General features: G+C 30.3%; 1 protein-coding gene and 1 long non-coding RNA gene across 2 annotated transcripts; one reads left to right on the top strand and one right to left on the bottom strand.

The window, feature by feature from the left end:
• Positions 1-3,638: 3,638 nt before the first annotated feature.
• On the bottom strand, positions 3,639-4,339 carry LOC130496277 (uncharacterized). Its single transcript, XR_008935389.1, has 2 exons — positions 4,024-4,339; positions 3,639-3,931 (listed from the first exon to the last, which is right to left on the bottom strand). It is a non-coding gene; the product is annotated as an uncharacterized LOC130496277 (long non-coding RNA).
• A 2,803-nt stretch (positions 4,340-7,142) lies between these two features.
• LOC108809861 (transcription repressor OFP15-like) lies at positions 7,143-8,200 on the top strand. The gene has a single exon (XM_018581996.2). The coding sequence runs from the start codon at positions 7,252-7,254 to the stop codon at positions 8,062-8,064; it is 813 nt and encodes a 270-aa protein (XP_018437498.2). The 5' UTR covers positions 7,143-7,251; the 3' UTR covers positions 8,065-8,200.
• The last annotated feature ends 8,216 nt before the right edge of the window (positions 8,201-16,416 follow it).

Below are 16,416 nucleotides of genomic sequence, written 5' to 3'. Positions count from 1 at the left end.
AATGTCAGTTATAAGATTATATCTAAACTTCTATGCAAGAGACTTAAGAGAGTTATCCCGCGATTGATCTCGGAGACACAATCTGCCTTCGTGGCAAAACGGTTGATTACTGACAACATTTTGATAGCACAAGAAAATTTCCACGCTTTACGGACGAACCAGAGATGCAGGGAAGACTTCATGGCTATCAAAACAGATATGAGTAAAGCTTACGATAGAGTGGAGTGGAACTTCCTATCAGCTTTGATGTTGAAGATGGGCTTTGATGAAAGACTGGTTGACCTCATTATGTGTTGTGTCACGTCAGTTTCATATCAAGTCTTAGTCAACGGGCAACCAAGAGGGCGTATCCAACCAATGAGAGGGTTAAGACAGGGAGACCCTCTATCCCCTTTTCTGTTTATCCTATGCACTGAGGCTTTGATCACACTCCTAAATGGAGCGGAGGCGGAGAAGAAGATTGTGGGGCTTCGTGTTGCGAGAGCGAGCCCAAGGATCTCTCATCTTCTTTTTGCAGATGACAGTCTTTTCTTCTGTAAGGCGGAATTAAGCCAATGCAAGGAGATCATGGACATTCTAGATATATATGGGAAGGCATCAGGACAAAGATTAAATACGTCGAAATCATCGATGTTCTTTGGAAATCGAGTGGAGTGGTCCCGGAAACAAGGCATAAAAGATGTTCTAGGTTTTTCTACAGAAGGTGGCATGGGGATGTACCTCGGATTACCAGAACAGATAGGTGGCTCGAAGATGAAAGTGTTCTCTTTCGTACAAGATCGGTTCAACGGGAGAGTCAACACCTGGTCATCAAGACTCCTTTCTAAAGGAGGAAAAGAAGTTCAAATTAAATCTGTGGCTCAAGCAGTTCCGACTTACGTTATGTCGTGTTATTTGCTTCCACAAGGCATTACCGATAAACTAAGGAGCACAACGTCGAACTTTTGGTGGAGCTCAAAACAAAACAGCATAGACTTACATTGGATAGCATGGGATGAGATCTGTACCCCCAAAGATTTGGGGGGACTAGGTTTCCGTGATCTCCATGACTTCAACATAGCGCTTCTTGCTAAACAATTGTGGAGACTAATTCAGTATCCCAACTCCTTACTAGCTCGTGTTCTACGAGGAAGATACTATAATGGTACCTCTCCCTTGGAAGATAGGCGTATATACTCACCATCATATATGGATGGCGTAGTATTATGGCTGCTAAACCTCTTCTCATGTCGGGATTACGGAAAACAATTGGTACGGGCCAAGATACGAGGGTTTGGAGCGAATCTTGGGTTCCGGATGCAGTGGCCCGACCACCTAGACCTGCCGACCACATTGTATATAGACTTCCCCAACTTCCTGTTCAGTTCTTTATTAGGAATGATACCAAGGAGTGGGATATACAGTTGTTACATCAATTTTTTCACCCAGACGATATTCCCTTGATACTTGGGCTAAAGATTTCTCGCTCTAGCGCCCCGGATGGATATGTTTGGAATCACACAAAGTCTGGAGTTTACTCAGTTAAAACCGGATATGACCTATTACGATCGAACAAGTTGAGTCTTACGCATGAAATGGTTCTAGAACCAAGTATAACGAGCCTGCAAAGCAAGGTGTGGAAGATTAAGGCCCCAACTAAGATGAAGCATTTTTTGTGGCAGGCTATCTCGGGTTGTGTGGCGACGGCAGAGAGGCTCACGTATAGACACCTGGGCACCGATAGGAGTTGTCCTAGATGTGCTGGCCCAGTGGAGTCAATTAATCATCTCCTTTTCGAATGCCCTCCAGCCCTTCAAATGTGGGCTTTATCGGACTATCCGTCCCTTCCGGGTTACTTCCCGAGTACATCCATCTATCAAAACATGAATTTTCTGTTTTGGAAGAGAAAAGAAGTGGCTCCGTTGAGACCACAATTTGATACCTTTCCATGGATCTGTTGGTTCATTTGGAAAGCGAGGAATGACAAACTCTTCAACGGGAAAGACATATCTCCCATGGACACTCTTCGACAGGCGTCCCTCGAGGCAGAATGTTGGAGTAAAGCAAATGAAAAAGACGAGGAAACCGAGGAGGCCGACGATCTTCCTACTACAGAGGTTGAGACAATGCCCCCTTGGATCCCTCGAATCCCTACTTGTCAAATTGATGCATCATGGATCAATGATGGCAACGTTAGTGGCCTAGGGTGGAGACTCAAGGATCAAATGGGCATTGAATACTTCGGATTACGGGCATGCTATAGGAGCCTCTCAGCTCTGCATGCTGAGATGGAGGGCTTAATTTGGGCGGCTTCATGTATGAGAGATAGAAGGATAACCTCGATTCGGTTCGAGACGGACTGTTCGGACTTAGTGGACATAACCACAAATCCGATGGAGTGGCCATCATTCAAAATAGAGGTCGAGATGCTTCAGAAGTTACAGGAAGGTTTTGAGGATGTGAGCCTTTCTCATATTCTTCGGAACCGGAATGGCCGTGCTGATGCATTAGCAAAAGAGGTGAGGACCAGAGGCTATATATTTTCCCATATAGATCAGACCCGGACAGATGGAGAGGCTCCTCGGAGAATCGGCTCGTCTGTTATCCACTTGATCTAATTTAAATGGGTAGTCGACAAAAAAAAAAAAAAAAAAAAAACATCTATCATTATCTTGGTTTTAATAAATCCACATGATTTGTCTGATATCTCCAGTTTTAATTGTACAACTATTTCGAAGCTTCTACTTCTACAATATTAATTGTCTATTTAGATTGTTTAATTCTTTTAATAGATATGATCATGATAGAGATATCTCTCCTCCCGTGTCGCAATCTCTCTACTGGCGATGCGTGAGAGGCACGTGTGTGAAAGGTACGTGCGAAATGGAACTGGGAGAGACTCACATGGCCCTTCCCTTCTATAAAATATAAATTTTTTTTTTATACAACAGAGTGATCAACTTCTTTCTTATTTTTTTAGTCTTTTTAATATAAATTCACTGATACGATTTATGATTATAACTCTTTTTAATCATGTCTTTATATGTGTGATGTGCTGCATTTTACAGAAAAAACAATACATTCGAGATTCGGAGACTCTGACCAATAAATCATAGATGTACTAAATATTTCTTCAACCATTGGTTATGATAACTATGGACATAAAATACATGCGTACGTATTATAATGATGCAAAACTTTAGATACATTTTAGTCGAAAGGAAAAAAGAACTTTAGATACATCCACTACAAAAAAAAGATGATTTAACATCATTTATTTTTAATATTTGCATTACTTATAAATGATGTAATATAATTTTGCATCACTTATTTAAGTGACTCTGAAAATGGTGATGCAAATAATTAACATCATTTTATTAGTAACTGATGCAAAAATATGAAATATTTACATCAGTTATTATAAATGATATCAATATGTATCAGTTCTAAGAAATGATGTTAAGATTTACATCGGCTTTGCAAAATGATGTTATTTTTGTTTCAGTTAAAATAACTGATGTTAAGTTTTATATTTTTATTAATAAATAGACCAAATTTCTATAAAATTTTGAAATTAATTTTATTAATTATAAAATTTTAACCATCGAATTATATATTAAAACTATGTCATTAAATAAATTAAATAAACTAAGTAAATCTTTTCTATAAACAACTTGTTATTATTATTTTCCATTGACTAACAATCTGAAGAACATGGCAAAAATAAAAAGAAGTACAAAATAAAAGAATATAAACTCAGAGAAAAACTGTAACAAAAAATGAATTCTTCTTCTTTATATTCATCTTCAATCCTTATTGCTGGTGTAAAACTGAGTTGATTCAGTAAGTTAAGAGATTCACGGAAGCATTCTCCTTCAGCAGCATTTCCTAGAAACTTGTATTCCTTAAGATTTGCAGAAGATTTTTCATTTGTCATTGAAGAAATCGAAACCTAATATAAAAAAAAATTCTTAAACCATAAATAGAAGAAAATAAATATAGTTTTAAAAAAGACTTAGAAGAAAAACAAAAGAAAATCATTACCTTTCCAGAAAATTTTCAACAGGTTCGTGAGGTAGGAGTTCTTAGTTTCCTTTCACATCCTGCATGAAAGAAAAACAATCATCCTCATCACGATTTATAAAAGAAAAGCTGAATACCTTTTGATTATTTTTATAGATCACATAAGACTAGAACAATAAATTTCAAAACTGATAAAAGTTTTAAAAGTGAGAGGCAGAGGAACGGATGAATGATGCTATGATCAGAAGTTCAGAACTCATTAGATCTTGACAGAAAAATAATAAGTTTCTGTAGTTAGGATGAAACAGTTATAGTCTTTATAGAAGATCATGGGCTAATTAAACTACAACCACAAAAAATAATTAAAGCAGAAAATATAGTAACTGCATCTCGTAAATCAAGCTATAATTTTTAAAGGTTTTATTGAAACAAATGTTTAAATGAGCCAGTTTTTTAAAGTAACATCATTTTATTAAATTGATGATAATATAAATTATAGTTATATAAATCTTTTGTATCAATTTATTACTGATGCAAGATTATTATCATTTTAAAAACTGATGTTAACCAAAAAATGCTAATGTATCAGTTATCTAAATGATATAAATTTATTTAATAGTATCAATTTTGTCAAAGTGATACAAATTGATAAAAGTTATATCATTTAATTAAACTGATGTTAATTTAATTAATAATAACATCAATTATCATAACTGATCTTAAATTGTTTATATTTATATCATTTCTAAATAAGTAATTTAAAATAAAATCATTTATTTTTGTGATACAAATTAAGTGATGTAATTAACTGTTTTTTTTGTGGTGATCATAAATGATAAATATATGTAAATAGGGTTCAGGTGCGAGCAGATTCCACGAAAGAGAACACACCAGATATGTTTCCGGTTCGGGGAGGAGACGTGTAATAACAATTAGTTTTAAATACAGAATAATTGGATACTGTCTGATTTAACAGATTTTCTTAAAATCGACGTCATATCTTTTGTTTGTTGGTCAGTTAGTTAGTTGATTTGTTGGTTTAATTGGTTGTTGAGTTTTTCTTCTTTTATTAATGTCTACCTCATCTTTTCATTTTAATCCATTGACTTATATTTAAAGTCTAATCTCGAAAAGTATGATTTTAACGTTATGGATTTATTCATATCTCTTTCGTTTCGAATTTTTGGTGTACTAGAATATAGAACGAATAGTAGCTAATATTTTATTATTTAAAATGGTTTAATTTGCGTTTTATGTAAATTCCTATGCAATTATATTTTTGAAAAATATAAAAATTATTCCATCCCCTTCTGTTTTTGAGAAAAAGTAAATAACACAGATTAAGTTAGAGAACCACCGGAAAAAAAAAGTTAAAGAACCAAACTTAAATTTTTCTTTTTTTGAAAAAACCAAACTTAAATTAGTTTTCTAATCTAGATGTTAAAAAGGGAGTGATCGGTTTATATTTAAGAAATGTAGCTTTAAAATTTTTTGTTACAACAATATATTTTCTACAACAAAAAATAGAGTTTTAGAAAATATGGATGTTACAACAATTTTTTTCTAATTTTTTTTGCTGTAGTTTTAAAAACCAACATAAAGCATGATTGATGATTTTAAAGGTTGTAGATAAAAACTAAAACTAAAGTCATCTCCTATCCAACCAATCACCCCCATATCTAACTGTGGACTATTAACGGTTTATTAACAATTAAAAATATAGCGCACAGTGCCAGATAACAATTGTCTTTCGTTATTCACATGGCTGCAGAGTTTCTAATTTGGTATGCAGAGTCTATATGAATCTGTGTTGTTGATGACAAAAAAAATATAGAAGAAAGAGAAAAGGAAAAAAATTTCTGTATTAGAAATATATGATGTATTTTTATTAGTCAGTTAATAATATGAAAAATAAAAGAGATGTCTTTATTATTCTTAAAGAAAAAGAAGAAGATAGGGTTGATTTCTCAAAAGAAAATGTAGGGTTCAACTCTTTACCTCTATAACATAATCAAGTTTGGTGTCTTTTAACATAAAATTTTATTTTACTATTGAATTCATTTCTCTATAAGTGAGCATCTTATATGAAACCGATCTCCCGACATAATCAAGTCTTTTGTGGAATTCAGTCGGTAGATCGGTTTCATATAAGATGCTCACTTATAGAGAAATGAATTCGATAGTAAATTAAAATTTTGAATTCAACATTTAATGTGACCTAATATCCTGCTTTCTTTAGGAATCACAATTACTTTTTATGCCACGTGCAACATATATTTGTAGTCCCCTAGTACGGAAAGTTTCAATTTACTTTCTAAAACTGCGGTCATTGACACTTAGCTAACTTTCAAAATAGTTCCAAAGTTAAGGAAAAAAATAGAAAACTTTCAAAATAGTTTTAATTTCTAATATTAGTGCCATTCGTCTGTGCATTCACCGATAGTATACCACACGGTAAACGATGTTGTTAAACAAATATTAAAACTCTGTTGGATAATTAAAACTCAATAATTTGTGATACCCAGTTGAAATGATAAAATGAACCTCATTAGCATCGTTTCAAAAAGTTTAAAATACTCTTAAGATTGGAAGAAAGCTCTGAGAAAGGAGGACGAAAAGAAGAAAGTAGAATCATTTATTACTTGTTTAAAAATACATATTTTAAATGTTTCACATATATTTAAAAATACATTAAATTTCGATTATAAATGTATTATTTTTGTAACTAACAATTTTTATAACTTTTAACCAATAAAAACTAATAAATATTGTTAATTCTTTTGAAGTTAATAATTTTTCATTAATAATACTTAAAAAAAAATAAAATATATATTTTAAAAACAAATTATTTTTCTAAAATATGGATCTTTCTGAAGCATAATAAATATATATAAAATAAATACGAAATCAGCGTAACTGGAAAAATGTAGTACTTAATTATATTGAATGAATCCCAACCAGACAACATTAAATTATGAAGCCATTAATTTAATACAACAACCAAATAAAAAAAGAAATAAATGCAAATAAATAAATATATAGACGTTAAAATAAGTAAAGAAAGACCCCACCAAGCCCCCATGCATGTTCACCCCCTCTTCAAACCCTTAAAATCTTCCTCCCTCCCTCCCTCCCAAACTCCATTAACTCTCTCAGTTTCTTACTTTGAATCCAATCCCCAAGCAAAAACTAAAATAAAAAAATATATTTCTTGTCCTATTTTTCTTAAGAAAGTAAAAAAGAGAAAAAATGAAAATCCCATTTGTAAACAAGAACCACTCTTCATTTTTGTGTTCTTCAAATTCAAATTCAGTTTCATCATCAACAAATTCCACATCATGGGCATGGCCTTCTTGTCATCAAATCCCCAAAACCATTTCTTTCAGAGCCACCATCACTTTCAGCAACCCCTTCCACGAGCAAGAAGACAAGGAGGTTGACCAACCTGAGATTAAAGAGTCGATAGAGAGTGTGATAAAAGGGCTAAGATCTTCAGAGAGACTCATCTTCGAAAGCAAAGGAGAATCCAATTCTATACTCGAAGAAGCTACAACTAAGCGAGTACAAGAAGAGGAAGAAGAAGCAGAGGAGGAGGAAGGTTTCTTGCTCTTGTCCATGGAATCAAACGACCCTTACTCTGACTTCAAGAGATCCATGGAGGAGATGGTTGAGGTACACTCGCTTCACCACGACTGGAGAAGCCTCGAGCATCTTCTTGTCCAGTTCTTGAAAGTCAACGCCAAGACCAGCCATCGATACATCTTCGCCGCTTTTGTCGATCTACTCTTGAACTTAGCACCAAACGCTATTGAACCCATCAATAACAACATTGCCAAAGACTACGTGGACGGCGTTTCGGCGTCACGCGCCGCCGCCGGAGAGGCAAGCACTTCTTATTGTACCAGTATAAGTCTTGGAGAATCTCCGTTATCACCTTTGTCGTTCTACACGTCGTGTTCTTCATCTTCTTCCTCTGATGAGACTTCATCCACGTCCGTACGATTCTTGCCGTTGTCTTCGTTGTTAGAGATGGATGAGAAAACTAAAGACATTTTGGTTTAGAATGATTTTCTTTATTTCTTCTTAATTTGTATTTTTAGTTTAATCGAGTATTTGTGCAGAGTCGTAACACTACGCTGAATATTGCTATATTGGTATTTATTGTGTTTACTTCTTAATATTTAGATTATGCCGACTTTTTTTTTCCTTTTTGTAGGATGATTGATGCAAAAGAGGGTAAGAAGTAAAGAGAGAAAAGAGAGAAAAGAGATCTAGTTCGGAATCGGCGGTCGGCCGGCGCGTGAGCGTCCGTGCCGCCGCCGGTACCTTTGTTTTTTCCGTCAAGCTGATTCCTTTTGCTTCTTCTTCGTCTTCTCTAACCGTCTGCTTTGTCCGAGCTCTGGATTGGTGCTATCCTCATCGGTGGTTCCTCGCTTGGAGGGAAGACGCATGCGGGGGAGGCTCAAGGCGTGAGAAGATAGACTCGCAAGTTCAAGGGTTGAGTCCGGGAGATGGAGGCTACTATAGATCCGTCGCCGCCGGTTTTCTTCCGGGAGGTGGAGATTCTTAAAGATCCATCGACTCCAGTCCTGTCGTCGGGGTGTGAAGGCGGTTCTTTGCCTTGCGCCGTCGGCTTTTGGCGCCCTAGTTCTGCTTTAGGGTTTAATTTTAGTTTTTATCTTGTTAGTTTATGGGTCTGGTCGGGTTGTGATGGAGGAGATCTCGTCGAGGACGGGGAAGCTCTCCGTCGAGAATGGTGTTGTTGTGCGCGACATTTCATCTTTTGTGGAGGATGTTTATTGTTAAAGGTTTAGCTCTCGCTCCGGCGATTGATGCTTCCTGGTTTATAGATCCTCAAGAGATGAAGATGATTGTGGTGAAGCTAAGGGAGTGATGAACTCCGGTGTGCTCCGACGAATCGAGGCGTGGTTCGTCGGTGATGGTGAGAAGCGGTGAGGGTGAGAAGCGGTGACGATGTGATGGCTGTAGCGACGCGTGTCCCTCATCTCCGAGGATGATAACACGTGGCCTCCACTCAAGATCAGATTTTCGTGAAGCCGGCGTCGTTTAGTGCTTCGAGTATTAGGGTTTCCCAAGTTGGGCCTGTTGGTTTTGTAGCCCATTTGGATACTGTTTGTTTTTCCTGCTCTGTAGCGGGCTTGTAATATTGTGGGCCTCGGCCTAGTTTAATTAAAAACCTTTGACAAAAAAAAAAGGATGATTGATGATAATCCGATCGAACAATCTTATTTGATGAAAATAACCGGTTAGTTGATTTTTTTTTGTCACAACGTACATACATATATGTTTATGACATTACTACTTTTTTGTTTATTGTTAAAATAATAATAATCATATATGTCATAATTATTGTGAATACCAAATTCTTATGACCATTTTCTCCTGTAAAAAATTGGCATTCTTTGGAATGGGATCAGAAAGTTTAGGGGAGGTTTAGTATAAAAATATAAAATTTTAGCTTTGTTTGAACGTTGGATAAGCGAGAACGGGAAAACAGCGAAGATCTTCGCTTGAACGGCAGGTTGGGGTTTAAGACGAGACATGCGGGACTGTGAGTCTTTCTGTCTTTGACACAATTCTATACTCGAAGAATGGATCAAATGGATTGAACGATTCAAATATGAATCAAGCGGTTCAAAACATATGTTTGAAAGGTGAAAGTTGATAAAAAAGTGGTTCAAAGCATTGTAAGATTTAAATTAATTTATATAAAATTTTATAATACTATTTATTTTCATTATTAAATGTGTTATTTAAAAAAGAAAACTATAAATGAGAAATAAAAAATATTAAATATAATAGAGAATTATTTAAACATATATATTATTATTTTTAGTTTTAAAATTAAATATGTATCTGATTTTGGATATTTTAAAATAATTATATCTTGATAAAAAGCGGTGTAAAGTCAATTCAAAATCAATTTAAAATAATTATATTTATTATTTTATAATTATATTTAATTATTTTAAAATATTTGTTTTGAATTTATTTTATATTGCAAATAAATAAAATATATTGTTATAACTAGTTCAAGTTATCAATTTTTCTTAAAAACATAATATTTTTAGAAAATTTAATATATAAATATAATAAATAATAATTTATATTAAACATATAATAAAATAAATTGAAATAAGTATATAATTATTTTAAACATTAAAATAATTTTCTATTTGGGTGATTTAAAAAATATAGTTATATTTTTGGTAATAGTTTTGAGTTTATATTAATTAACTCAATGACTTTTAAAATTCAGAAGTTTTTCAAACAAAAGAATAACATATTATTTAAAAATAAAGTATGATGTAAAATAAAAATACATTATATATAGAAAATATGGTGTACATATGAAAACCAACTGATGTACTTAAATAAAATAACATTTAACATTAAATAAATATAAATGAATTTACATGTCATATAAACATAGTATTATTATAAATGAGGAAGAAATAAAAATTCATTGATATAAAAAATAAAAAAATGTTTTATAAACAAAAGTGGATGAAATACTCCATTTAGCAAGTGTGTAGAAACATTAGTGGTTCATCCACCTTTTTCATAAAAGACAAAAAAAAAAAAAATTAGACTACTTGTGTATCATTCATCTTTTTAATCAAATAGTAAACTTTTGGTGAATCCAGATAATTTGATGGATTAGATACACTTGTGTATCATCCACTAATTATACACCCTCCTCAAACTCAATAGTTCAAAATAGTAATATAATAATAATAATAATAATAATATATCTCGATGGATGAATGTATTTTTTTAATCTACAGCATTGGTTTCTTGATAGATCTTATCAAAGCCATGGGATTTGAATTCTACAGTCGTTTCTTTATATGGCATGGCAGAGCAGTTTTTTGTTTTATAAGAGACTTGGTTCATAGTAAATCCAAAAATAATTGTGACTGCAAAAGATACCCAGAAATGTAGAATAATACAAAATATTAGATGCTGGAAGATATTCCTGTATACAGGTCCTGCATATCAGTTTCTTTTTAGTTTAAAGTCTTCCACACATATTTAAAATGATAAGGAAACCATCTGTCATTAATTTGACTGTGATTCAGAATTTAAATTCTATAAACTAACAAAATTACAAAAACCCAAACAAAAGTCACCTAAATTAGTTCGAAGTTTTAATAACATCTAATAACAAAATTACATACTTTTAGTGACTAACATATTTACAAAACAATATTTCCGCCGTTGTTAAAAGATGAAACTTTTGAAGAATACAGTAAATATTTACAGTTAAATCACAGTTATTTTCTTCTATTATATACTTTTAGTAATTATCAATCAGTAATATTAAATTAATCCAAATATTTTTATTTAATATTTCTTAAAAATATATATTATTAATAATCAGCTAACCAAATATTTCTAAATATTTTTAAATTTCTTTTTAAGTTAGACCTTTCGAAAATGAACAGAATATTAGAGTATGATTAATAGTTGTTGTAGATAATGTTAAAATCTTCATTTATTTCTACAGTATTAAATTCAAAACAATCAAAATTTAGTATTTCTTTTTAAAAAATCAACTCTTAGAATAGCCTAAATTATACAAATAGTTTGTATATTTATTTATAATTTTTCATAAAATTATATAGTAATAAAATCTAAAAGTACAGCAAAAGTCTACGTATTTTTTTCTACAAAAAAAGATTTAAAGCTATATATTCATAACCAATAGGACCCTTAGTTACCATTTTGTTTGTTATTGCATAAACGAAAGACAATGCAATATAATTACGCGTAGAAGACGTTTTTAACGTATTTCATGAATCTTGATTTTTAAAAGGTTGAGTTTTAAAGAGCGGTCACATGTACATAGTTTAATCATGTGACGAACACGTACTTATGTTAATTAGTTGCACAATGGTACATAATTGATGTGATCGCTACCTTCGAGATTAACTTTCGCAGTAGCGATTATTAAAACCTCAGCGAAGCTTCGAACTTTTTGTATTATAAGCTATTTTAAAAATATTTTTAATCACCCTCTCTATTTTATAAAAGAAAAATTCACCTCTTGGATTTTTGTTAGCATCTGGTAACAGAGAACAAATTCACTTTTGTAGATGCAATAAGTGATTAGATTATCCTCAAAGTTTAGGTATATATACATTAAAAATAAATAATGGGAATAATAAAATATTTCATCCATTTCATTTTAATTATTATTTAAAATTTGTGCATATAAATTTAAAAAAATTAATTTTGTTTATTATCAAATAAAAATATAATTATCTATACCCATAATCATACTTCGACTGATGAAAAAATAATATAGAGAATATTATTAATAATTATTTTACATAACAATGATATTTATTTTATAGTAAACTTTTTACTATATAACAACATTTAAATTGAAAGGAAAAAATATATATTAGCATATAACACAGTAAATGGTTGGGATCCACAATTTTAGGCCGTGTTTTGCTCTCTCGAAATTGAAAGGACATTTATTAAAAAGACCAAATCTCAAGCGAAGATTAGAAATCTCAATCTTATCAAGCGACACTCCTTGCCTACTTGGTGTTGCCTCTTCTTCATTTACTCATATGCAGCTAATGCAATGTAGTTTAGGCTAACTTATGAAAAAAACAGCTACAGATCTTCTTTAAATTGTTTAATTTTCGTTTGGTTATAATTGTTGTATGATTGTTATTTAACAGTCGAAAAAACATTAAATCTTATATTTTCATGATTTTTATATAATATTTCCGTTCTTTATCACTACATGAAATTTCATTATATGTATATACAATATGCAAACAATTCTATTTTCAAATAAATAATAATAGCAGTATGTAGATTCAATAACTATAACTATTATTAAACGTTTTAGTTTTTAGGCTATCTCAAAGTTCACTTCATTTTTAATTATAAAATAGAGTAAAATAGAGTATAAAATAAAAGAAATTTTAACCCAACTACATATCTTACTTTATAATAGATTTACTCTATAAATAAAATATTTTATTTTTATTTGTTTAGTATTCTATTGTGAAATGAGAAATGAAACATGATTAGAGTATTTTAATTTATGTTTACTTTTACTTCATCTCGAAAAAAATAAAATTTTACATCGGAGATTCTCTCGCTAACGAAACGGTTAGGAATTGAACAAATAAAATTTCAATATTATTTGAAAAGTAAATGTGTTAATTAACAACATAAGTTAAACTAGATTTTAACCCGCACGTTCGTGCGGATATATTTATATTTTTTAAATATATTTATATTATTAAAAATGTTTTAAATATATAATTTCTATTTTAGTGTTATATATTGTATTACTATATCATATTATTGTTTATATTTCTTATTCAGTATTATTAATATATAATGGTTTTTTTAAAAAAATTTACTTTGTTATTAATTTTTATTACTTACTAATATATTTTCGAGTTAGGTAAAATAAAATAAAAATATGAAATACTCAAATAGAGAACCCCATTCAAATTATGTTGTTTTCTTTAATTTAAACATTTTGCATATAATACATTTTTAAATTTTATTTATTTATATTATAGAAAATAAATATGACTAAAATAATTATATTTACATGTTGTGTTTAAGAAAATATACTTTAACATATCTCATTTTAGTATTTTACGGGATTTATTTATTTTAAATAATATAATCCTATTGTTTTAGTAAACTTTATACATAGTAGTATCTATCATACTATTTTATTAAATTTATTATATAGGATATTTGTTTGGATGTTATGATATTAAGTTCTATTTTTTTTTTAAATTAAGACGTCAAAACATTAGGTTACTTTAAATTTTTACAACATATATAGTTAGTTTTTTCAGGTACATTTCAAAAGTTAATCTTTATTATCCATGATTTTGTCTTTTGTAAAATTTGAAATATTATCATTTTGAGTTTGAATATTTATTTTCAAAATAATATATTTTTTCGAGACAACTTTGGAAAATTACACAACTATTTTAGTTTGGAATAATACATGAATTTTGAATTTGTTTTGGTACTACATTACTGTATTATTTTATAAAATATTGAATTTTTGGTGATATTTTTAATTCTTTTATCAAAATTTTTTTTACAATTAAAATAAAATAAAATTTATAATTAAAATTTGATTTTTGTCACTAATATTTTAAATGAATTACTGAAATTTCATATTTTACTAATAACATATTTTTAAATAGTATATGAACTAAAGGTTATTATATACTATTATATTTTTGTATATAAACATTTTTAAGCAATATATTGCTAATAGTTTCAAAATAAATAAAAAGATAATGTATGGCTGTAAATATAATTTTTAACTTATGTTAATACATTTATCTTAATATAAAAGTATTATATAGTTTTCGAAGTTTAATCCATTATAATGATGATCAATAATTTATTTAAGTTAAAAAATAAAATATTTTTTTTGTTAATTTACCTATTTAATATATTTTTAATATTTAATTCATATAGCACTTCTATTTTTATATAATACGGAATATATCATAGAATCTATAAAAAAGTTAGTATAAAGAATTTTTTATTTTCTTTTTTATAATAAGTTTTAGTTAAATTTACTTATAATAATATTATATTACTAATTTCGAAATATATTAATGTGTTATTTATAAAAAAAATATTTAAATTTTAAACTAAGATTTTGTTAGATTCTTTCTCAACAGATTTTATTATAATTAAAAAAATCAAATTTATAGTTGGTTTATTGTTAATATATTTATAGTTGGTTTATTGTTAATACAAATAATCAAATATGTCATATTGACTAATTCTTTAAGTGGTCCTACTATGACTTGTTAATAGTAGATAAAAATAGAACCCTAAATTAATAGATTAGATTTCTAGGAAATGGAGATACAGTTATTGGGTTTGTAGTCTCAAATCAGTTGTTTTGTGAGAAAATATGTATTGGGTTTCTCTAAAACTTTTGGACAAGTAAAAAACCTGCAGTGTGTCTATTACTTTGTCTGAATTCTAAATAATCATATACAACCCGACCCACGTTTGCGATCGTGGCCTCGTCCAGGTTAATTTTACACATCACCGTCCAATATGTTGACTTCTATATGATATCGTTGGTCAGAAAATTTTGTTTCAACTCTTTAATTCTCTTTACTGAAACAGAATTTTGAACTTACCAAATGATAGAAAATTAAGTGAACAAGAACAACAGGATTACAATTTACAACTCACAAGCAACTTTGGGCTTAAATAATAGCCCATATTGTTCAAACCCATAAACAAGTGTGGCCAATTCCAATTTGTAGTTTTAGACCATCAACATCCTTGAGTCCTTAAGGATCCTTAGCAAAAAAAATATTTAAAATTATAGCAGCCCCACCAAAAACTAAGAAACGGGTAATAAAAACCACAAAACAAAGACCGATTTTCGTTAAATCTCTGCACTGTTCGCGGACCTCACCGACACGTGACGGTCCACGATTGGTGCATTTTTTAATTTTTTAATCAACCAATTTTTTTTTTAAGAAATCCTTAGTGGGTTTCAAAGATATTATTATCCTCTTAAAATTACAGTTCTATAACATCTCGGCTGTTTTCATAAGATATATAAAATTTACACAAGAATTACTTTAAATAACTCAAAATATTATTTTTTAAAAGTATATTTGATATAAACTAAAAACGATTCATACATTTTCTCAACAAAGTTAAAGTTTTATCTAGGAATGTAGGAATGTTTTTCTAAAGAAAACAACTTCTATATTAAAACAGGATGAATAAAAAAAATGTTCAAACTTTCCATCAGTAACACATTAATCTTCAAACACCTAAACCCAAATTGCAATAGTATACAGATTGTGAGATGAGAAACTATGTACATACCCTTTAGTCCTTAGAGACCTAACCTATATTATTATAACCAAGCGCTCGTAGCTTAGTGGTAAAGGAAGTACAGCTGTACTGTCCGCCACCTGGATTCGAGCCTTGGCTACAACGGATTTAACATCCCTTCCGTTGGAATGCTGGACCACTTTCGGAGGATAGTTGGAAATGTGTCTGCCCAGATACCAGAATTATTAAAAAAAAACCTATATTATTATTTCTTCGGTAATAAATAAAGGAAATTTGCATCCAATAACCAAATAAAACCTTTAACTTAGAGACAATAAAGATTTCAGAAGTTTTGAGATGTCATTAATGGAGGAGCACGAGAATCTCATAACGTTATTAATTTCATAGCGTTATTGCTCTTTTACTTTTCGTGTTCATATTCACAGGTTTCTAAGGTCATCATTATTACTAGTTGCTTGTTAGTCTAATCTGAATTTTACTTCAATATTGATTACCATCTTTACTTTTGGTAGTTGGGTCATATATTTATAGCACCCATTGATTGTT

The sequence above is a fragment of the Raphanus sativus genome, chromosome 6, assembly GCF_000801105.2.
Source record: "Raphanus sativus cultivar WK10039 chromosome 6, ASM80110v3, whole genome shotgun sequence".
NCBI classification, from domain to species: Eukaryota; Viridiplantae; Streptophyta; class Magnoliopsida; order Brassicales; family Brassicaceae; genus Raphanus; species Raphanus sativus.
Note: the sequence above shows the minus strand (reverse complement) of the source record. Positions and strands in the feature narration are given on the sequence as shown.

Coding starts and splice junctions, on each gene's coding strand:
- LOC108809861 (XM_018581996.2), top strand. CDS start 7,252: ATGAAAATCCCATTTGTAAACAAGAACCACTCTTCATTTTTGTGTTCT.